General features: G+C 54.7%; 1 protein-coding gene across 4 annotated transcripts in view; it reads left to right on the top strand.

Annotated features, from left to right (window-relative positions):
* Window positions 1-9,489: 9,489 nt before the first annotated feature.
* Window positions 9,490-23,027, top strand: part of EPHB2 (EPH receptor B2) — a 183,722-nt gene continuing 170,184 nt past the window's right edge. For 3 of the 4 annotated variants that reach the window (XM_087446595.1, XM_087446594.1, XM_087446593.1), the window contains exon 1: window positions 9,490-9,629. In XM_087446595.1, the coding sequence (XP_087302721.1) occupies window positions 9,569-9,629 (61 nt within the window). In that variant the 5' untranslated portion in view covers window positions 9,490-9,568. The remainder of the gene's footprint in view (window positions 9,630-23,027) is intronic. The other variant, XM_087446596.1, reaches the window with a different exon arrangement.

Here is a 23,027-nt window from a genome sequence, read left to right as displayed (position 1 = left end):
CGGGCCTGGTGCAGAATCAGAAGTCAGCCACGAGAGGCGCGAACCCACACCCGTGTGTCCCTCGTTCCTGTGTTCCCCTGGGGCTGCTCGGCCCCTGGAGCCTCTGGAGGAAGGATGCCCCGGCCCCTGCTCAGACATCAGCAATCGGTGGATGTGAAAAGTGCAAATGTGTGAGAAAACACACAATTTGCCTTTAAAAATTAATCCCAGAGGAAAATAATAGACTGTTAGTTAATAGGCAGAATTGACAAGCTGGCTGCTTTCCAATGCCATCTCAGGCAGTTACAGGGCTGAACTCTGCCCAGTCTTCAAGATGGTCCTAGAAAGATGAGAACCACCCACCTGGACTCCGGGGCTCCCCTTGAGCTCCCTGTCCCAGCCCCGAAGCTGGAAGTCGGAGGTCAATTGCCAATTCCGCTCCACAACCCAGGGAACATCTCACCACTGTCACCCACTGACTTGCTGTGTGACCTTGGGTTAGTCCCTTTCCTTCTCTGAGACTCAGTTTCTTCATTTATAAAATGAGAGGGGTGGAGAAGCTAATGCCAGTCTCTTCCAGATGTAAAAATCCTAGGGTTCTGTCGTCATCAGTACCAAACACTGGTACTGAGCCCACTTCTCAGGAAGAGAGTCCATCCAAGGGAAGTCTGGGAAGGCTGAGAAGTTTGGGCCCACAACCTCAAAGCCCCTCCTCTTCGCTCTCCTGGACCCCAGACGCCTGCTCCCATCCTGGTGCAGAGACAGAAACGCACAGGAGATCTGAGGTCTGCTCCTGACACTGCCCCAACCCACCAGGAGACCCTGGACGGGACCGTTCCCTCTCCCACGAGACCCAGGGGCAGCAGGACTTTGCACTGGCCAGGGCCCACGTGGTAGCATGAATGCTGTGCCCACATGGGCTGCAGTGCTGGCTGGGCTGATCCCATCTCCCCCAGAAGCACAGAGTCAGGTAGTGGGGTACAGAGAGGAACACCTGCAGAGAGGAGAAAGGGCACAGAAGCCTCAAGAAGCATCCTGAGAGAATCTTTTGAGACGTGAATGAGATAACATTTGTAAAATGCTCCGCACAGCCCCTGGCAGCTGCAGTTATTGCTATCATTATCTCAACGGTTAGAGAGGCCTTAGATTCTGAATAATCACAAATTATGTTCAGGCCTCATGAGGCTTTTGCTGGGTTCCATTAAGTCCTGATCACAGAGTGGTGATTCCTGTGTTTGATTGCCAGATGTGTTCCTTCCAAATGCTCCTGAGGCAATTTCTTGCGATCCAGAGAATGGTCACAGCTCATACGTCACCACCTCCTGGAAGCCTACCTGTTTGTCATCATCCTCCCTCCTCCGCGTCCATTCATCCTTCCATCCATCCCTCCCTCCACTCACCCGTTTGGTTAATACTTCCAGAACACCTCCTTGTGCCTGGTCCTGTTTAAACATGAACCAGCTGTTATCTTTGCCCTATGGGGCTCCACTATTATCCCAGAACCCTTCCAGAGAGCTCAGCGACCCCTGGTTCGATGACTTTTTCTTTTCCTGCACAAGGCTCCTTAACAAACGCCTTACCCACCTGTGTGTTTCCCCAACCCCAGCCCAGCCCAGCCTGGGTCTTTTCTGACTGTTCCTGGATGGGGGCAGCTCTCCTGGCCCTCGGCGCCTCCACACCCAGCTCACAAGCCCAGGACCCCACCCTGCTGCACCTCTGTTGCCAGGCACCCACCAAAACAGCCCTTTCAAAGTCCGAGAGAGGCAAATCGGGAAATGGCCAGCCAAGTGAGCAGCCATAAAAACCCTGTGTACTCCTGCGCGGCGCAAAGATCAGAGCATCCTGTATCAGTTTCAGTGTGCAACTGTAACAACCTTTTACCTGGACATGCACCCACAGTTTACAGAGGCCTTTCCCACCTCCCGGCTCCTTTCATCTCACGACAGGGGGCCCCGCCACAAGGAAACTGAGGCTCAGAAGTGACACGATCGCCCGAAGCCATGCAGAAAGTAAACGGCGGCCTCGGGATTTGAACTCAGGTCTCCTTATGTTTAAGCCGGTGCCCTTTCAACCACATCACAATGACATGCCTCAAAAGGCCGGTCATCTGGGGGTCGGGAGACCTGGCTCCCAGCCCAGCATTCATGAGTCTGTTGAGTGACCTTAGCTAAGTCACTTCCTCTCCTGGCTGCCGTTTCCTCCGCTGTAGAGTGAGGAGGGAGGGCTGCCAGGCTCACGAGATTGTTGTGAGGATCAAAGCAGATGATGGATGGGAGCAGGCTGTGGAGACGGGCTGCCCACTGCAAGCCAGACACCCACCCCCGCTACCAGGACCCTCATCTATGAGCTGGACAGTTCAGGCCCTCCCAGCTCCCAGGAGGAAGTGACTCTTTGGCCTTCAGTGGTAATTCCCATGGCTCATGGATACTGGGTAGCATTTTACCCCCCATTTCCAGTGCCAAGAAGGTTCTTTCTGCTGGTGGGAGAGGTTTCCACTCACTATAGCAAGCAATTACTCAGTTCCCATGTGCCAGGCCCTCTGGGATCCAGAGTGAACAGGATGCAGTGTGCCCCGAGGGGCTTCCTGCCAGGGGGGCATGACCTGGCAGGGAGAAAGGAAACTAACGACTCACAGGTGTCTGCTGGGGGCAGGCGCTTTGTGTGTGACCTCTCATTCTATATTCACAACAAACCTGTATGGATTAGGCCCATTTTACAGACAAAGAAACTGAGGCTCAAAGAGGTTGAGTCCTTGCTGCTCAAGATCACACAGGACCTGAACACAGACCTCCCTTCACTCCATAGCCCAGACTTTCCACCCCGCGAGGATGCTTTGCAAGAATACAAGATGAAGGAAATCGGGGTGTGTGCTGTCAGCATGCCGGGGAGCTTTTGAGAGGGGGTGTTGATCTACGGCAGGACTCCTGGAGGAGGTGGGCTGTGAGGCTGTCTTTGGAGAGTGAATAATACTCTGGAAGAGCCGATGGAGACAACGTGGTCCAGAGTGAAGCTAAGGATGAGGAGAGCTTGGAGGCGGGAAAATGGAGGATGCGCCTGGAACACTGAGGACAACAGTTTGGCTGGAGCAGAGGGGACCTGGAGGTGAACAGTGGGAGACGAGACTGGGAAGGTGGGCTGGGTGCCATTCCTGAAGGGCCTAGAATGCCAGGCTGGGGAGTTTCTGTTCAGTGCAGGGAGCAATGGGGAGCCATTGACGAATTTTGAGCAGGAAAGTGCCTCAATTAGAGATTCAGACCTTCGGGAATAAGATCCATCCCCTCCATTCTGCATTTAGTTTCCCTCTGATGTCAAATAATTAAAAACATCAAGTGCTTAACTGTGGACCAGGCTCGGTGCTAAGCATTGCATGTAGTATCTCATTTCAGCTCACAATGCTAGGAGATAGACACTATTGGTAGCCCATGTTACAGATGAGGAAACCGAGGCACAGAAAGTGGAGAGGCTAGCCCCAGGTCACAGGGTTCATAGGAAATAGAGCTGAATATGAACCCAGGCATTCCCTCTCCCAAAGTTACGACCCTTCAGAATGAGAACAGGAGGAAAGCTCTTCTCAAGAATAAAAACTCAGGTGACGTCTACCCCTGAAGGTTGGTCACGGAGGGAGTCAAAAGTGGAAACCCAGGACCCCAGCACCTGCTGCCTCGGGCCGCCGTCACTCCCCTGGTGCTCCTGGAGGGTGCATTACCGGCTACAGCCACCAGGTGGCAGTGGGACGACTGGCTGCCCAGAGCCACAGCCCAGCCCAGCCTCCTCCAGCTCCAAGTCACAAAGACCCAAGGCTGGCAGCGAGGAGTATGGCACAGCGTGGCTTTCAGGGGACCCTCCCCTCCTGGTTGCTCCTCTCCACAATCCCTGCAGCCTCTGTGCTCAGAGGGGCGTCCAAAGCAGAGAAGCGAGAAGGCACAAAAGTGTTGCCAACTTTATGGCCATCCCTCCCCTGGAATAGTACACGGCCGCCAGCAAGGCTGTTGCCTGAGAGTTTCTAACACCCCAGGGAAATGCTCGCTCCGCAAGCCTAGGTGGGAAAAAAATAGGACACAGAAATGTGCATACAGCAAAATTACAGCCAGTGCAAAACATTTGTGCCTAGAAAAATGCCTGGAAGGAAATGGATCAGAACATTAACAGTGGCTCTCTGGCTAGGGAAATTACAGGTGGTTGTTGTTTTCCTTCTTTCTCTCTTTTTTTTTTTTTTGTGAGGAAGATCAGCCCTGAACTAACATCCATGCTAATCCTCCTCTTTTTGCTGAGGAAGACCGGTTCTGAGCTAACATCTATTGCCAATCCTCCTCCTTTTTTTTTCCCCCCAAAGCCCCAGTAGATAGTTGTATGTCATCGTTGCACATCCTTCTAGTTGCTGTATGTGGGACGCGGCCTCAGCATGGCCGGAGAAGCGGTGCGTCGGTGCACGCCCGGGATCCGAACCCAGGCCGCCAGCAGCGGAGCGCGCACACTTAACCGCTAAGCCATGGGGCCGGCCCTTTGTTTTCCTTCTTAACTCTTCTGTATCTTCCTTATTTTTAACAATGAGTGTGTGCTCCTTTTATCGCAAGGTAGAAAAAGTTTTCTTAAAAGAAGGAGGAAAAGTATTAGCTGTCAAGATTTTTTTAATCTTTTGACTGTCACCTCCTCCAGGAAGCCTTCCCTCCTTCTCCAGGCAGAGGTAGTGACTTCCTCCTCTGTACCCCTGGAGGGTTTGGACAGCCTCTGTTAAAGAGCACTTCTTACTCCATAGAGTAATTATTGCTGCCAGTGTCTAAGTCTATGCTATTCAATATGGTGACCACTAGCCACCAGCTTCATGTGGCTGTTGAGCACTTGAAATGTGGCTGGTGCGAGCTGAGATGCTGAAATATAAAATACACACCAGATTTCAAAGACTCAGCATGAAAAAAAGAATGTAAAATAGTTCATTAATTACATGTTGAAATGATAATATTTTGGATATATTGGGTTAAATAAATATATTAAAATTAACGTCACCTGTTTCTTTTTACTTTTTAATGTGGCTATTAGAACATCAAAAATTACATACGGAGCTTGAACTATGAGAAAATTAAAAATTAGATATTTTTGTACGTAAAATATATAAATTACCTATGGGGCTTGTATATGGTGCTGGTCCGTGAGCTTCATGAGGGCAGATCTGTGACTCTGCCAGCTCAGGCCCAGAGAGGGGAAGGGGTCCATCTGAGGACACACAGCAAACCAGTGGCAGCACTAGAACTTGAGTCACGTCTCCACTAAGAAACTCCTCCTGGCCTGGCGCTGGCTCCAGGTGTGGTCTGGTCCACAGCTGGCCATGTGCCCCCATCAGTCCTGCATCTGGGCAGGGAAGGGGCACTGGGTCGCGAGTTGGAGACCTAGGTACACTGAGAGGTGACCTCTGTGTTTTCTCCAGCCTCTGTCACTCAGCATAACAGAAGCCCCTCCACTTTCTCCCTCAGGAGGAAGGCCTCAGGGAAAGCTGAGGGGGCCCAGAACTCATTGGCATCCCCTGGTATGGCCGAGATGAGGACACAGGTCCTGCTGTCCCCACTGGATCCACAAAGAGAGAGTCAGGGCTCCATGCGGCCCCAGAGAAACCACCTTGGCCAATGCCCTCATTTTGCATTTGTGGCAAGTGGGGCCCAGAGAGGGTGAGTGTTCTGCCCAAGGTCACACAGCGAGTTAAGAGAGGGCTGGGACATACCCTGGAGTCTCAGTCTAGGGGTATAGAGGCCAGGTCACCCCCATAGTCGAGGAGGATGGTGGCAGGTTAGTACCCAGGCTGCCCCCAGGCCCTGCTAAACCAAGCTCACACTGCCTCCCCTACCTCAGATCAATTTATTCTCTACTTAGAATCCACAATAGCCCCCGTTGTGCTTAAAATGCAATCCATTTTCCTCCTCCATGACCTAATCTCCACACTCCGCGTGCTTGCCATCCTTCAGCTCCTATTCCTCCAAGGTAACCAGCATAGTCCCACCCCAGGGCCTTTGCATTTGCTGTTCCTTCCACTCGGAAATCTTTCCACGCGTTTGCATGGTGGACTCCTCATCGTCCAGCTTTCAGCTGTCACGTTCCCCCTTCAAAGAGGCCTCTTCTGATCCCCTGGCTAGAGTAGCCCCTCACCTCAGTCCCCCACTGTCCCATCACCCTGTTTTACTGCCTTCCTCACATTTATCGGTATCTTAATTATCTGGTCCACATATAGGTCTTACACAGCAGAACGTAGGTTCCGGAAGAGCAGGGCCTCGTCGGGCAGGTCCACGGCCGTGTCCCTGCCTGTAGGAAGTGCCCAATTAATGTCTATTAACCAAATTTGATTGAAAGAGACATGGACAAATCAGGTCACTGAGGCCCAGTTCCAGCTGCACACCCCCCAAAACAATCTGCCGTACTTGGGCAAGGACTTTTTTCCCTCTCTGGGCCCCCATTTCCCCTTCTGAGAAATGGAGCTCCCGCTGCTGCCAGGCTGGCTGGCAGGATAGGCTGGTTGCATTAGCATCCGTCGAGCTGATGGGTGTGAACACTGCTTTGTAAACTGTTACAGCGTGATGGCAAATGCGAGGAGCTGTTGTCATTAGACAAATGAAGCTTAAGCCGCCTCTTCCTCTGCTGGTGCAGGGACGGGGTCAGATGCTCTCTGGGGCTGCCTGCCCCGGGAGCCAGAGCGGGAGCATAGTGTTCTGAGTCGGGCTCTGCCTGCAGGCAGCTCACAGTCTGCAGGGGTTGTAGAGATAAGAGGCAAATGAGGCAAATCAGAAACAATCCAACAATCCGAGACACCAGCCGCAGACTGTGCGGGGCTGATCATCTTTCAGGAAACAGATAATAAGTGCAAACGGTCTGAGAGGGTGCGAGGCCAATGTCAATTAAAGCTCCTGGTGGGGGCGGGGCAAATGCAAGCCGGTAGAGTGGAGAGGGCTACCACGGGGAGTGCACAGCCAGGACAAAGGCACAGCCCAAGGCAGCTGCCACAGAGACCCGTGAGGAGGGGCCTGGCCAGACAGCAAAACCCAGGCATCCTCTAGGACCCCAAATGGGGAATAAAATCACGTTTAGGGAGAAAAAGATGAGAGAGAAGGGGACTTATTTTATTATTATCACTATTTTTCTTTTTAGCCAGTTAAAGGCCCTGGAACTAGGTCTATTTAATTATACAATATTGAGTGCGTCGCTTCCCTCTTTAGGCCTCGGTCTTCTTGTCTGTGAAATGGGGATGTGGGAAGTCGACAAATGACTCCCTGAGCTCTAGGCATCCATGAAAGGCACAAGGGGAATCCGAGATGGGGTTGGACAGGCTTGGGGTTGAATCCCGGCTCTGACGTGCTGTGTGACCTTGGACAAATTACTTATCTGGTCCTCAGTTTCATCTTCTGAGAAGGTCAGCAACCTACTCACAGGGTTGAAAGATTAAGGGAACGATGCATAAACACAGCTTAGCCTGGTACCTGGTACCCAAGCCTTAACCAATGCCACTGCTGTTCCTATTTTGAGTCAAAGAGGAAGGGAGGTACTGGGAGGGGGGTGATGGTGACGGGGGCCTGGGGGTTAGAAACAGAGCAGAAGAACCGAATCCACCCAGCACATAACAGGTGCTCAAGAAATATTTCTTGGGCCGGCCCCCGTGGCTTGGCGGTTAAGTGCGCGCGCTCCGCTGCTGGCGGCCTGGGTTCAGATCCCGGGTGCGCACCGACACACCGCTTCTCGGGCCATGCTGGGGCCGTGTCCCACATACAGCAACTAGAAGGATGTGCAGCTATGACATACAACTATCTACTGGGGCTAATAAAATCTTAAAAAAAAAAGAAAAGAAATATTTCTTAATTGGGAAGGGGCGGGGCACCCAGATGTTAGCACTGTTAAGGGCAATAGCATGGAGCCACTCTGCCCAGGAGAGGGAGTCTTGCCCTAGGATGGGCCAAGCTCGGGGTCTCTCAAACACTGGGTTCCCTGGAAAGTCTGACAAGCAGGAACTGAAAATAAAGGCCAGCCCCAGCGGTGGATCTCCCTGTTGAGGAGTCCGTAGGCTTAAGAGGTAGAAATCTCTCGCCTGCCCCATTTCCTCTCTGCTCACTTCTGCTTTCCGGGCAGTCTCTCCCAGCCTCCAAGGCCCACTTCCTCCTGGTGGCCTTCCAGGATAACACCCATTTCAGTTGGATTCTTGAAGCTTCAAAAGATGACCCAGTTTTCCAAAACTTAGATGGAGATCTCAGAGACTGTGGTGCCCTTTTCTCGGTATGGACTGTAGGGTGGGCCCTGAAGGGAGGGGACTGCTGGGACGTTTTGAAAATTTGTGGGACAAAGGGACAGGAGAGGTCTGGGTGGCAGAGACTGCATTTAAACCGTCTGTACCTCCACTGGGCTCTTACACCCACTCCACAGAGCAGGAAGCTCCTGGTTGTCTTGTTTGTCAGGAGGACAGCTCCCGAAGGCCAAGGGCCCCCTGCAGCCCGCCCACCATCCGGCCTCAGCAAAGCCTGTTAATGATGATGGTGACAAAGGCTGTCAGAGCAGGGCTGGGCCCACAGGGATGGAACAACGGCCTGTGTCCTCTCTGAAGGGACAGCCGTGCACAAAACCACGGCTGCACAGACAGGTCCATTCCATGGGGGGAAAGGGGCTTCCCCAGATACCCCCCATCGGCCTCCTGCACCCTCATATGGCATTGGGAACAAGAGGAACAGAGAAGAAATCCAGTGTACAGATAGAAGGGCCTGCAGGGAGGGGCTCGTGGGCTCGCTCAGAACAAGGCCAGGAGAATAGGCCTGGGGTCTGCCTGCCAGGGCCCGACCGCCTCTGCCGGAGTGACCCCCCCCCCCCCAGGCCCTCGTGCTAGCGCCAAGGCCCACTCTCCCAGGCGAGGCCCCAGCCCAGCGCCAGCGCTTGGGAAAGCCGCCTGTTTTGTTCCCATCTCCACCCCCACCCCCCTCTTTTTTTTCATTCATTGCAGTTCGGTCCCTTTCGGAGCCGCAGGGACCCGGGTGGCAGGGCTGAGGCGAGGGGGTGGCACTCCCGGCCCTGACAGGTAAGGCCAGCCCCCCGCTTTGGGCAGCCCCTTCCCCGGTCCTCCCCCCGGGTCCCCTCTCCCTGCCCCTGTCAGCCGCGCCAGACGCTCTCCGGCTTTGCAGCATTCAATAAAAATTCAGAAACATTTGGGCTGAAATCGCTGCTTTATCTGGAGGAGCCACAGCGCCGGGAGAGACCACTGCGGCGCGGGGGGAGACCGGGGTCGCCGTCGCCCGGGCGCGCGAGGTCTCCGCGCTCCGGCGCCCGCGCTGTCCCCGGGGGGCCCTGCGGACGCGGGGGGACCGGGCTCGGGGGACGCGCGCGGCCAGCTGGGGGCCCGGGAGCGCGCGGGGGGCGGCGGCCCGGGCGGGCTCCCCCCGCGCCCGCGGCTCCGGTGGGCCGTGCCCGGCGCTGGCGGAGCCCGGGTCCCCGTTCTGCCCGGGCTGGATGGCTCATTCTGCTGGCTGCGCGGTGGCGGCGGCTGTGTGTGCGCCGCGCCTCGCCGCTCCCCCGGCCCCCCGAGCCCGGGGCGCGCGCTCCCGCCCGGGCCGCCCGGGCCCCGGGCAGCGCAGCCATGGCCCTGCGGAGGCTGGGGGCCGCGCTGCTGCTGCTGCCGCTGCTCGCCGCCGTGGAAGGTGAGCGGGGGGCGGGCGATGGGGGCGGGGAGCGGCCGGGCACGGGCGGCCGCCGGCGCCCACCTCCGCCCCGCGGCCCGCAAAGTTTGCCCGGGGGCTCGCGCCGGGCGCAGGTGGCCGCGGGGAGGTGTGTCCGGCCGCGTCGGGAGGCGCGGGCCCCGCGGGCGCCCGGGGAGCGGCGGACGCTGATTGACTGTGCCAGGAGGAGGCGAAGGGACCATCTTGCCGAGGCTTTGTAGCCAGCCCGGCGAGCGCCGCCCAGGGCCGGGGGCTGCCCACGCGCGCTCGCCGCTCCGGGCCTGGGCACCTCCTTCGCGCGGGCCTGGCCTTGCTCGGCACGGGGTGGAGGGGCGCCGGCCGGGGGTCCGGGCGCGCAGTCGGGGCCGGAAAGTTTGGCAAGGAGCAGCGGGAGGGAGGCACCGCGGCTGACCGCGGGGGAGGCTCCCGGTCCGCGCCCCCGGGATGGGGTCGGCGCCCCGAAGAGCGGGGACTGGCAGAGTGGAAGTGAGCGCGCCAGCCCCCCGCGCCGGTGCCTGCCCATCGCCCGCGGCGTACAATGGGGTCCCCTCCCCGGGAGGACTACGGGGGGATGGGTCCGTGGGCATCTCTCCGCTGCGCGGAGTCTCCGGGCACCCCTGCCGGCCACCGCCCCTCTGGCGGCAGAGCTCAGCGTGGCTGCCGGAGCCCCGGGAACTCTCCAGCTGCCGCCAGGGCCGGACCAGATGCTCTTGCCATGTGTTGGCCTTGGCCGGGGTCGCTGGGCCCTCTCCCCGTGGCGTCGTGTGTTGGTACCTCCCGAAGCCCACGGGGACAGGGTGGCCGCCAGGTCCCCAGAGCCAGCTTGCTCTGGAGGAAAAGTTAGGGGGGTCTGGGTGTGTCCACCAGAAATGGCCGAGCTTGTGGGGCAAGAAATGAATAATGGTTCTCATGTGTACCGCACTTTACAGTTTTCAGACCACTTTACAGTTTGTGAAGTACTTTGCACTCTGCAGCTCTCCGTGGTTTACAACGTGCTGCACAGTTGACAAGGTGCTTTAAGCTTTGCAAAGTACTTTCCCACCCACAATTTTGTTGGCTTCCCCAAAATAAGTCTTCCACGAAAGCCAGGTGGGTAAGATTCTTATTCCCTTTTAATAGACAGGGAAACGGAGGTTCGGAAAAGTCAGCCTCTCCCCGGTGGCCATCAGGTAATAAAAATAGAACGGGATCTGAGGTCTCTGAAGCCTGTGCTCTGTTCCTTTTGCTGGATCTTCTTGTGCCTAAACAGGGTGACCCCTTCCAGGATTCTGCCGCCACCGGCTGAGGGGTGAAGCATATGTACCCTCATCTCAGGCCACTTTGGGGTGATGGGAAGCTCCTTTGCCTCTTACAGCTCAAAACAAACAAACAAGTGATCAGACCAGACATGGGGGCCACAGCCTCTGGGAATGGCACGATGGGGGATCCCGTGCTGTAACTTTAGTTTCTCTCTCAGTAATGAGCACTGTGGTGACCGCGATTCAGGAGGGGTGTCCCTGGATGGCAGCCACAGTTTCTGGCACCGAGGCAGCTGTCCTCCTGCTCCTGGAGGATTTGGCGGCTGCCTGTGGTTTCCCCAAGTGGGGCCCCTGGGGCACCGAGGGGGCCACCAGCCCTGGGTGTGGAGGGCAGCCCCGGGGCCTGGCTGCTGGTGGGAGCTCCCTGGAACACAGCTGAGGTACCACTTATTAACTCTGGCTTTGGGGAAATGACTCACGCGTTGGCCCGCTATGTATTGCGATGTTTACAGTATTATGGGGAGCTTGGCATAAATATTGCTCTTTAGGTTGCCGTCAGCAGCTGGAGGGGAAGACAGTTGGCCCCTCTTTCACTGGAAGAGGCCCAGGTGTGTTTTTAATTACCGTGGGGTAGATAGAAGGGCCACGTCTGACCAGCCATGGCCCTGGCAGGGGATGGTTGCAATCTGGGGGGCTTTGGCCAGACTGGACCCTGGGCCCCGGACACAGGGCTCATCAGCTGCTGACGTCACAGGAGGGATGGCTGTTTGAGCTGCCACTGGTGGTGGGTGGGAGGAGGGCTGCGGAGGGCACCCTAAACCTTGCTTCAGGCTCTTCCTTTGCCCCCTGGACACTAAGGATCTAGTCGAGGAGGGCTTAACAAGGAGCTGGCCAAATGGATGGGGAGATGGTGTGAGGTGGAGGTCGGGGGCTTTGCTTCTAATTTAGTATGGAACCCTGGGCCAGCTCCACTCCCTCTAGGGGCCTCAGTTTCTCTGGGTATGAAATGGTCTCCCTGATCTCTTGGGATTCCATCACACGCACCTGCTTCCCCTCTCCGAGTCTCCGTTTCCTCATCTGTCGAAAGAGCGTGATCACAACGCCCGTCCTGCCTGTCTCGCGGGGGTGTTTATGACATGCAGACCAGATAATGGATGCGGAAAAGTCCACCTTGAAGAACTGTGTGTGGCCTTTGGGGGATGGAAGATGGAGTGGGCAGTGCTGCTTGTGGCACATCCCAGAAGAGACAGGATCCTTCTGGGAGCAGCACAGTCTGTGGAAAGAGGTCTGAAGCTTGGCGTGGTGGAGGGCAGCGCCTGGGGCTCCCAGTACCCAGAGACATGTGGCCACCACTCCTTGCCCTTCCCCCTCCTCAGACTCGGCAGTAACAAGGCTGTCCAGAGCATTAAGGTCCTAGGAAGTCCCAGCCTTTGGAACGTGAGAGAAGAGAGAGGGGGCGTGTGTATTGGTGGGGGGATCCCTGGGTTAGGACGACGAGCTTAGTATCTCCCCTAAACCATGAGACCTTAAAGGAAACACAAGTCTGGAGCCTCTGGCGTGGGCGCTTCGAGAGGGATAGAAGTGCCCTGGGGACACGTCCAACAGGAGAAGAGGCCAGTGACTGACCAGCCACTAGATGGAATCCAAAGGTTGAAGTCTAGAGAAAATCAGTCTCCTCTGAACATTTGTTCATTTGATCTCCAAATATTTATGGAGCTTCCTCTCTGGCTGGCGTGGTGCTGGGCCCTGGGTGGGCAGGGAGATAGGAGACATGCTGGTAGGGAAAACAGTTGGCAAGATCCAGCATGGTAAGTGTGTCCCAGGGTGCCGCCAGGAGGAAGCTGTGAGCCACCTGGGGCAGCAGAGGCGGTTTAGGATGGAAGAGGGCTGTTTTGTCTTTTATGGCTTTATTCTTTGCTTCGTTTTCTCGCTACACATTCTCCCTGTAACGAACCTCTCCCAGCCACCTGTCACACTAACGCACTGTGTTCTCGAAAGTGAAGGAGGTTGACTTTGGGACGTAGAGGGTGAGGGGACTCTGCCTGGAAAAAGAAAGAGCAAGTGTAAAGACATGGAGACGTGATGATCAGGTCCTGACTTGGGTGTATCTGAGGGGGATGGGTGTTGAGGGCAGCAGTGGGGGAGGAGGCTGAGAATGGAGGGCAGGGCAGGCCCTGAAGGGCTAGGATGGAAGGCTGGGGATTTGAACTTGATGCTGAGGGCAGTGGGGAGCCCTTGAAGGTTCTTGAGCAGTTGAGGGACCCAGCCAGATTTGTCTTTGGAGAGTTCACTGACTTCCAGTGTGTGGGATGTTCAGATGAGCGAGACCTGGTCCTGCCTAGTCAAGAAAAGGCCGACTGGTCTGTTCTCTGCTAGACTGTGAGCTCCCTGAGGGAGCTCACCTGGCTCACTCTTGTGTCCACAGTTGTAGTAAAAAGAGCTCCATTCAAACGCCACCTCCCTGGAGCCCTTCGCTGATTGCCTCATCTAAAACAGACTCAGTTCAGCCACCTTCTCTCCCACCTGCTTTGTTTTGCTTGGTAATGCCGTTGCCGCCTGAAATTTGTTTGTATCAGATTTGTTAGTTTCCTTGTTCAGGACTCACCTTGCCCCCTAGACTGTAAACTCAGGAGGAACGAGGGTTTTATCTGCCACGTTTGTTCCGGTGTCCCGAGGGCCTAGAGCTGACCCAGTCACGTGGATGCCCAGTAGCTGAATGACAGTCGGCTAAGGAACATTGAATGAATGAATGTTGAGTGAACGAATGAATGAATGTGTTATACTGTGTTAGATGATAAGTATCAGGAGAATGATGCAGAGATGGAGGAGGGAGTCCTCTGGCCAGGGAGATAAAGGAGATCTTTCTGGAGGGGGAAGCTGAGGGGATGGTTTAAGCAGGGATGCAGGATGCAGGAAAGTGTCTGGGGATAATGAATGGACCAGTTCAGCCAGAGCTAAGGATTCAGATGGACCAGCAGCAGCTATGTGCTCAACAAGTCCCCGTCAATATGGGGGTTGAGGGAGCCTGCCTGCCCCACCCCCATATACTTCTTTTCTCTCCCCCCTCATCCCAGCCCTCTACTGGGCCCACTTCTTGGGCATTACCTATCTAAGACCCAGCGACCTTCAGTGGGATTAATTTGGAATTGGTTTCCTTTTATGTTTGTTTCCTCTGCTTCTCATTTTTAAAGGAGGCTGCTTTCATGTATCCATCTTAGCCGGGAAATCAGGGCTTAGATTTAAAAACCACATGCTGTAGAATTCAAAAGCAAGTTGACTTATTCATTCATTCCTCCATCCATGCATGTATTTTAAAAGAGTCACTGGGTACTTACTTCATGTCAGATGTTGGGTGGGAGGAGGGATTCTGACTTTGGTGGGGAACGAGGCCAGCTGACTTCACAGACAGCGTGGGGCGGAGAAAAGGCACAGCCTTCAGGGCAATCAGACCTAGTTCAGATCCCAGCGCTGCATGCCGTGTGCCCTGGGCGAGGAGCTCGGACTCCCTGGACGTCCCCTGTAAAGTGTCAGGCATGTGGCCATGTATATTAGTTGCTGTTCTTGGCCCTTCCGAGGTCCCCTTCCTCAGAGCGCCCGTGGGTGTGGTCACTGATGGCTGTGTCCTAACGTGGCCCCCGTTTTGGCATTTGGATTGTCCAGGCAACAGATCCTCCCTCAGTGTCTCCTCCAACCCGTTGCACAGGCTCCCAGCTTCCCCCAGCCTTGGGATGGCAACCCCGCTCGTGTGGGTGGGCCCAGAGCGCCATCTCTGCCTTCTTCTCCAGGGCCCCATGGGGGCAGATACTTGGGTTCTTACACTAGGGGGCTCTTGACTGGGGTCCCCAGGCCTCCTTAGTTCTGGGGATCTGTGAACACCCTGAAATTATAATACAACGTGGGATGTTGATGTGGATTTTCCTAGGAAGAGGGGTCTTAGCTTTCAGAAGATTCTCAAAACAGTTGTGAAAACAGGAGCCTACACTCAGGCACACGGTGAGGGGCTTGTTTCCCCGTCTCTGGAGTCCTAGGTTGGCCCCTCTGCCCCACTGCCAGCCCTTCTGCCCTTCGGTGGCCCCAGTATCTCCCCGGGGGCTGTCCTTCCTGCCGCCTTTGGCCCCCTCCACGTCATCAAGGTTTTGCATCAGCCTCAGAGCCAGGGTGGGAGCGGGTTCTCTGGCAGCTGTACTGGGCACTCAGCAAGGCCCAGCGGCTGGTCAGCTCTGCCTGCCCAGAGCTCACCTATGAGTTTAGGCCGGAGGTTGGACCCCTGCCCGCAGAGAGACCCCTCCAGAAAGGGGTGGATGGAGCTGGCTGGTCACAGGAGGCCTGGGCTGGGCAAGGCAGGGGGGCTGTGCTCCCTCCAGGGTGGAGGGGTGAGATCAGGACAGCCTCCTGGCCGAGGTGGGCCTGTCCCGTCTCGGTGGCCCAGCCTGCTTGCCTGACTCCGCTGGAGATTCGGTAGATCAGGAACGAGGCCTGGGATCTGTATTTTTAACACAGTCCCCAGCTCTTTCCATCCAGTAGCAGATTTGCCTCCCAGTGGCCTCAGACAAAACAGGGGACTCCTGGGAAAGAAGAGAAGGCTCAGCGGGAAACTGGAAAAGACTGAAATGGAGTGAAATCAGTCAGAGTCAGCGCCCACCGCCCACCGCCCGGCTGCCTCCCGCTGGTGAACAGAGAGGCTTGGCTGGGGGAGGGCAGGGCAGGAAGAATGTTTGCACAGCTCGCGGGGTGGGGCGGGCCGTTGATCTGACGGCACCTGGAGGCTTCTTGATTGGGATCGGCTCAGTCTGATAAGGCTGTCTTGAAAGCGTTTTAGGGCCTTTTAAAGCGGCTGCCTTCCGAAGAGTGGGAGAGGGGACACCTGTCTCACTGGCGCCCCTGTGTCACCTGGGGGGCTTACCTAGGCCACCTTAGCCTGGGCCGTGCTAGGTGAGCTTCCGGGAGCGGTCTGTCGCCCTGCTGCAGCCCCCTGTGGGAGGAGACCTTGTCTGCTCTGTGCCCTTGAGCAGGTGATACGCTCTCTGGGCCTCAGTTTCCTCATCTGTAAACTGGAGATACTGCCTGTCGGAGGCTGGTGGTGAGGATGGAATGAGAGCCTCTATACAGAGACCAGCAGAACAACCTGACCTGCGGCTCTGCCCGGTATTCATTAGCGGTCGTTACTGTGAATCGTCAGCACCCTCGCTCCTTGCCAGAGGACTTGCTCCTTTCTCTGCAATCCCACAGCCTTTTAGCCTAGCCCTGACCACTTTCTCTCTTGTTCCGTGAGTAGCATACCCTGGGGGTTACAAGAAGGGTGTCTGGAGTCAGAATGTTCTTTACTGTGTGTCCTCTGGCTGGTTATGTAACCTCTCTGAGCCCTGGTTCCCTCATCTCTAAAATGGGGATAATAATAGTACCTAGCTCTTGAGATGGTTGTGGGGAATGAATGTGTTCACCCATGAAACTGTCTGACCGAGTGCGTGCCTCAGGTGTGATAAGCACGCAGTAAATAGTAACTGTGGCCATTGCTGCTCGATACTGATGGGAAACTGGATTTAGAGTAGGGGACGTGCATGCCATTTCACTGAGGGGACTGCCCTCCAGCGCTCCTCCGCCCCCTCCTCACTCACCACAGGGAAAAGCCAACGATAGAGTTAACTTCTGAGTGAGTCTGAGTCTTGTGGGTGGTTGGGAGGCTGCTCCAGCCTGCCTCTCTGGTTCCCATCCAGGTTTTCCTCAAAGGCCCCATTCCCACCCCAGTTCGGCCTCCTGCATCCCAGGAAAGGGGCAGGATCTTCTATGGCTGTGCCTTCTTGGCCCTGTGCCTACCAGGCACCAATTACCATGCCGTGATAATGACAACAGCCGTCAATTCTTGTGCCAGACACTCCCCTGGGAGCGTTGTCTGTGCCGTCTCCAACAGCCCCACTGTGGGGTTTTATTATTAGCCCATTTTAAGGATATGGAAACCAAAACTCAGAGAGGGACTAGCTCAGGGACACAACCAGAGAGTGGGAGGCAGGGATTCAAACCTAGGTCTGGGTGACTCCGAAGCTCGTGCTCTTCACCGCCACTCAAGCCGCTTCTGGAATGTGCCTCCCAGCTCAGAGCGAGGGCTTGGCTCTGGTGAGGGTCTCCAAGGCAGCCATCCAGCCTCTGACTCCATCAACATCCTGAGATAATGCAAGCAGGAGGGTTCTGGAACTCACAAACCTGCCATAAAAATGCAATCTCTGTCATAATGGTCAGAATAATGTTGTTCTAACTTAGACAAATCGGGTGTTAACTCATTACATTGTACGGGGCGCCTCCGCGGAGAACTGAGGCCATGGAACAGTCACAGGGCCATTTGTAGCTTGTACTTCCAAATCCGTTAGCTCATCCGGTTTTCACAGCAGCTCGGTAAGTGGGCAGGAGCCGTGGGGCCCATCTTAGAGATGAGGAAACTGAGGCCTGGGGTGATTATGCCACTCATCCAAGGTGAGTGGCCAGACCAAGCCTGAAGACCAAGGCCAGTCCCAATGGTCCAGAGCTCGTCAATCCAATTTGAATTTTTAGCCAACGTTTGAAAATCAAGAGATTTTACAGAGAAATCCTGTTTCTGGCTTCTGTGAAAAGTCAGACAATCTGGCTTCACTGGGCCCACATTCCCACATGGCCGCAGTTGGCTGGAGCCAGATAGTGGCTGCCTCTTCCGACAGAACACGTGGGCACTAACTAGGGGTAACGTGCCACCAACTTGAGTCACACATTTGTGTTGCTCGAAGGCCTCTGTAGAGTTGAGTTTGCCTCGTAGATCTGCCCATCCCTCTGTGTGATCTGGAGAAAATTACTTCTCCTTCCTGGGCCTCAGTGGCCTCGCCTATAGGTGAGGGGGTGGGACTCAGTGGTTTTGGAGGCCCCTTCCAGCTTCAGGCCTCGATGCCCAGGGCCAGGCTCCAGGCAGGAGAGGGGAGCGCCGTAAGAAGTACAGGGCTCTGCCCCTGGAAAGTGTATGAGTTATCTATTGCTGCCTAACAAGCCACCCCAAAACTTCTTGGCTTAGAACAACGATTTGTTATTTCTACTGACTCAGTGGCTTGGCTGGGTTCCGCTGGGCATTTATTCTGCTCCATGTGGTGTCAGCTGGGATCACTCATGAGTTTGTACTCAGCTAGCTTGTGTTGGCAGGTCTATCCTGGCCTCACATACGTCTTTGAGGCCCTGGTAGGGATGTCTGGAAGGCTGGCACCCCTCTCTCACCCCTCGAGATCTCTCACCCATCAGGAGTCTAGATTGAGCTTCTTTCCACGGCAGCTGGCTCCCAAGAGGGTGAAGCGGAAACTGCAAGACTTCTTGAGGCTCTGTTGTTACAAAACATCACCTCTGCAACCGAAGCAAGTCACAAAGCCAGCTCAGATTCATCCCTGGCTTCCTTATAGGTTCAAGGTCAGGGAAAATACATTGGGCTTGATTTTCTGTTTAGTCATTAAAGGCAAGCTCCGTTTCTTGCTCAGTGATTTAACACAGAAAATTTGACTACATGTTGCCCATTGTCTTCAGCATGTCTCAGAGGTGATGCTCAGAGCTCAGGGTCCCCACCCACCCGCTTCTCCATTTGCACACATCTCCATGTCTTCTGGGCCAACCTGTGGTCCAGATTGGTCTGAGATTTAGACCATCCTTAGTGGGAGGGTAGCTTTGTGTTTCGCGTAGGAGGCATTGTCGGTGGCCGTAGTTGGAGACAATCTGCCACAGGGAGTTTATAGTCCAGTGCAGGACTGGGGGTACAGGAAGCCAGACATCTCGTTGTCTTCCTTCTGTTCCCTCCCACCCCACCCCCAGTAGTCACCTCCCTGCCTTGGCTTCCGGCTACCTGCCTCCCCTGAGAGGGCGGGACTTTCCACTTATAATCCATACCCGGCACAAGGCCTGGCTCATGAGAGGCACTGAATAGACGTTTGTGCAATAAAGGAACCTACAAATTAATGAACAACAGTGGCCCGGAGTCAGAGCTGTTCAAGACCTGGCATGAGGCTTGAAGCCAGAGGAGGAGGCCCTGGGCTGGTGGGATTGAATTTGGAGGAGGGAGCCGAGGTGCCCCTGGGGCCTGGGGCGGGTCATGTCACCCCTCTGGGCCTCGGTTTCCTCATCAGCAAGTTGGGGATCATGGTTTCAGCCACGTCAGAAGGCTGTGCCAAGGAGCCACTGTGTTCTTCACTCAACCATAAAAGAACCTGTGACGATGTGGTTTGTCACTCCCATCTCCAGGGGCCACCGGAGGAGTAGGGAAGCATTGGCCAGTTGCTGTCAGATCTGAGTTTGGACCACAGGTTGGCCCAGAGCACATGGAGATGTGTGCAAATGGTGAAGTGGGTGGGTGGGGGACACTGCCCTCTGAGCATCACCTCCAAGGATGTATTGAAGAGTAGGGGCAATGCATAGTCAAATTTTATGTGTTCAGTCATTGAGCAAGAAATGGGGCTTCACTTTGCTGACTGATAAGGGAATCAAGGCCACTGTCATCTGAAGAATCACTCACAGGGGTCCAGGCCGGAGCCCATAGACTCTCGCGCTGGCCTGGGTTGTGAATGAGGGAGGCGAGCTGGGTGTTAGACAGCGGTGCCCCCAGGAGAGTGCACGTCCTGTCTCAAGAAGGCAGGCGCTACCCACTCCTGACCATGTTGCCCTGACAGAATCGGGGTTCAATTTTGCCAGATCCCCTGATTTGCAAAGTTCTAATGTTTATGGAAAAACTGGTTTTTAAATGTTTGCTCATTTTATCCTAAAATACAGTCCTGGCCAAACCAACCCATGTTTGCTGGCTGGATTTGGTTCACTGGCTGGCAGGTTACAAGCTCTAGTTTAGGTGTTTGGGGGAGAGAAATAGTAAGGCTATTGTGACCTCCATTTTACAGATGGAGAAGTGAGGTTTAGAGAGCTGAAGTGACTTACCCAAGGTCACACAGGCAGTAGGCAGTGAAGGTGTTAGAGATGTCTTCTCACCTTGAAATGGGGAGTCGCTTTTTCTGTAACTTCCCTCCATGGTTCCTGTCTCCTGCCTTCTGGAACGATCCAGTAGCATCAGCTCCTTGCAGGCCTCTGTCATGTTTGAAAGCAGGGAGCATGTCTTCCTTTGGTTTCTTCTTTGAGGGCAGAATTGGTTCAAAGGAAAGCACAGAGCCCTAGAGCAGAACCCTGCCCGTTAGACCTCTGGTTCTGACGCTTAAAACAGCATCCTTGGCCCTTTTAACTTACCTCTTTGAGCCTCGGTTTCTTCCATGGTCAAATGGTGTTAGCAAGGCTTCCTAGAAGAGGCGACTTCTAAGATGATTCTTAAGGAGTAGCCAGGTGAAGAAGTGGCGAGGCAGGCATTCCGAGCAACGGGCCAGCATCTGCCAAGATCTGAGTGGGAGGCCTACGAGTGTGTAATGTCTCTGGGGAGCTGGAAAGAGTCCTGTGTGGCTGAGAACAGGGCGGGGTGCAAGCTGCCTGGCCTCAGCGGGGAGAGAGCGTGGGGTCAACATTCCCATTATGGCGACGACATATGTCCACAGCACCAACTTGTCACTTGGCCTGAGTCCATGGGAAGCCGGAAGGACAGAAAGCATCTGAAACGTGTAAGTGGGGAGAAAGCGGCTTAGCGCACAGTGGGATGTGTCCCGCCTGAATGGGGCTGCTCCGCCTCTCACGGGGAGGCAGAGCCTGGGAAGAGCCTCAGCCAGAGCCCGCGGGGCCTTTCTGGATCCCACGAAAGGCCGTAGCCCAGGGAGTCTGTTTGAGTCAGGGCCCCGGCCGGTACGTCCTCTTGCCTGTCGCCATCAGCGTCAGCTGTCACTCCCCAGGGCCTCAGATGGCAGCTCCTGCGGCTCTTGGGAGCACAGTCGAAAGGCTCCTGAGCTGCCGAGGAGACCTTGACGCTGGGTGTCCCCCAGCCAGCCCGGAAGCCCAGCCATGCCAGCAGAGCTCACGACCCCCTTCTGACTGGCCCCTTCTGGAGTTGAAAGGGTTCCGATGTCCCCTTGGCCTGGCTCCAGGGACAGAGAAGACGCAGGAGACACTGGGGGAAGATCCTGGACTTTGGAGCCAGGCAGACTGTTCAAATCCTGGCTCCTCCGTTTGCCAGCTGTGTCACCTTGGGTAAGTCATTTCCCCCTCCTCGGCCTTGGTTTCTCGTCAGTAAAATGAGGATAATGTCACCTACCCCATGGCGTTGTTAGGGGAATTAAAAGAGATGATGTGTGAAAAACAGGTGTTTACTGAACCTCTCCTAGCATCGGTTTCTCAGCTGTTGAGTGAGAACAGTATAATAACAGCAGCAACTAGCATTTATTGAGGGCTTGCTAGAAACCAGGCACGGGTTTAGGTGTTACTATTAGTGCATCCTATGGATTAAAAAATTAAGACTGAGAGAAGTTAAATAATTCGCCCACAGTCACAGTCATTTAGCCGGTCATGTTTTGGGTCTAGAATCCAAACTCAGGCGGTGGACTTCCAGATAGATCAACGAAGGGCTGATTTCTTTTCTTCTTCTTGTTAATGTTTCAAACATAGAAAAGTTCAAGTATAGTAAAATAAACACCCATATATCCTTCCCCTAGATTCAACAATTGTGAATGTTTTTGCCCCATTTGTTCTCTCTCTCTGTGTGGGGGTGTGTGTGTATCCATATGCATGTTTTTTTGTGAACCATTTGAACATAAGTTACAGATACAGACAAAGAACTAACATTTGCTGAGAATTGATCCGCGTATGTCTGAGGCCCACTTTCTTAACCGCAATTTTAGGTCACTGTGCCTGGCACACAGCAGGACTCGAATACTGGCAGCAATTGGGAAGAATAGCTTGTGTTGCCTGCAGCCGACCAAGTTCTCCCTGGTGTGACCTCATTCAGTCCTCGCTAGGGCCTGTGAGGGAACTCTTAGTGGCTTCTTCATTTTCAGAAGAGGGAAGAGAGACTCAGAGGTTAAGTAACTTGCAGCAAAATGTGAGCTTGTGATTTACACCTGTGTCTGCTTGGCAGCAAAGCCCGTCCCACAGAACTGTGGGGGCCTACTTTTCTCCCCTCCAGGTTCACCCCTATTGTGGCCTCCAGAGGACAGTCCCGGGCAGCAGATGGCAGCTTCTCTCCCAGCTGCAGTCAGACGTGGCCCTTTCTCTCTGGGGACTAAGGGGGGCTTATAGAGGCTGGTGGACTTGGAAAAACTGGGGACTAGCCCAAGGTCCACAGTTAACCAAGTGGCTATGAGGACTCAGGCCTTTGGACTCTAGAATCCACCATGCTGTTTCCTGTCGCCCGTTTCCTGGGTACCCTTCTCACTTTCTCTCTGGCTAATTCCTGTTGCTGCTTACTAAGACCAAGCTTGCGTCTGCTCCTGTTTGAGGCCTGCCCTGACCTCTCTCTCTGGTCCTTCTCCACTCTGTGTGCAGTGTTGAACCTTCTGTCCTTGGCAACCTCTGTGTTCTTGGTGGCATCTTGTATGTACGTTTTTTATATTGCCCAGGTTAGGCCATACTGCACACTGTGTCATCATATCTGGTTTCTCCCCAACCATAGTGGGAGGTCCTCAACCATACTGGTTGGATACTGTCCAGTTGGATAGACGGATGGCAGCTGAGTAGTTGGGTGGGTGCTTGAGTGATTGGTGGTTGGATGGATGAGTGGCTGGGTGGATAAAAGATGAGTGCATGGATAGTTGCATGGATTGGATGGTTGGATGAATGATGAGCAGGTTGATGTTTGGTTAGATGGATGGATGGATAGATAGATAGGTAGGTAGGTAGATAGATAGATAGATAGATAGATAGATAGATAGATAGATAAAATGGTTTCATGGAGCTTGCATGGGTTCGATGGATGGATGGATGGATGGATGGATGGATGGGTGGTTGGGTGGGTGGATGGATGGATGGGTGGAGGGATGGGTGGATGGATGGATGGATGGGTGGGTGGGTGGGTGGATGGATGGATGGTTGGATGGATAGGTGGATAATGGCAGGATGGTTGCATGTTTTAGATAGTTGGGTGGATAAATGGATGGAAGAATGAACAAACACCAAAACCCAAGGTGCATTTCTCCCCCTCAGATTCCCTTTGGTATCTGGACTGTGATATTTCCTTATTCTCCAGTTTCTGGACTTAGAAAGAGCTGGCAAACAGCACACTCCCCAGGTTCAG

Source organism: Ceratotherium simum, chromosome 22, assembly GCF_057802395.1.
Source record: "Ceratotherium simum simum isolate JZ-2026a chromosome 22, ASM5780239v1, whole genome shotgun sequence".
Classification (NCBI taxonomy): Eukaryota; Metazoa; Chordata; class Mammalia; order Perissodactyla; family Rhinocerotidae; genus Ceratotherium; species Ceratotherium simum.
The sequence above is the reverse complement of the archived record's forward strand: the minus strand, read 5'-3'. Positions and strand labels throughout refer to the sequence as shown.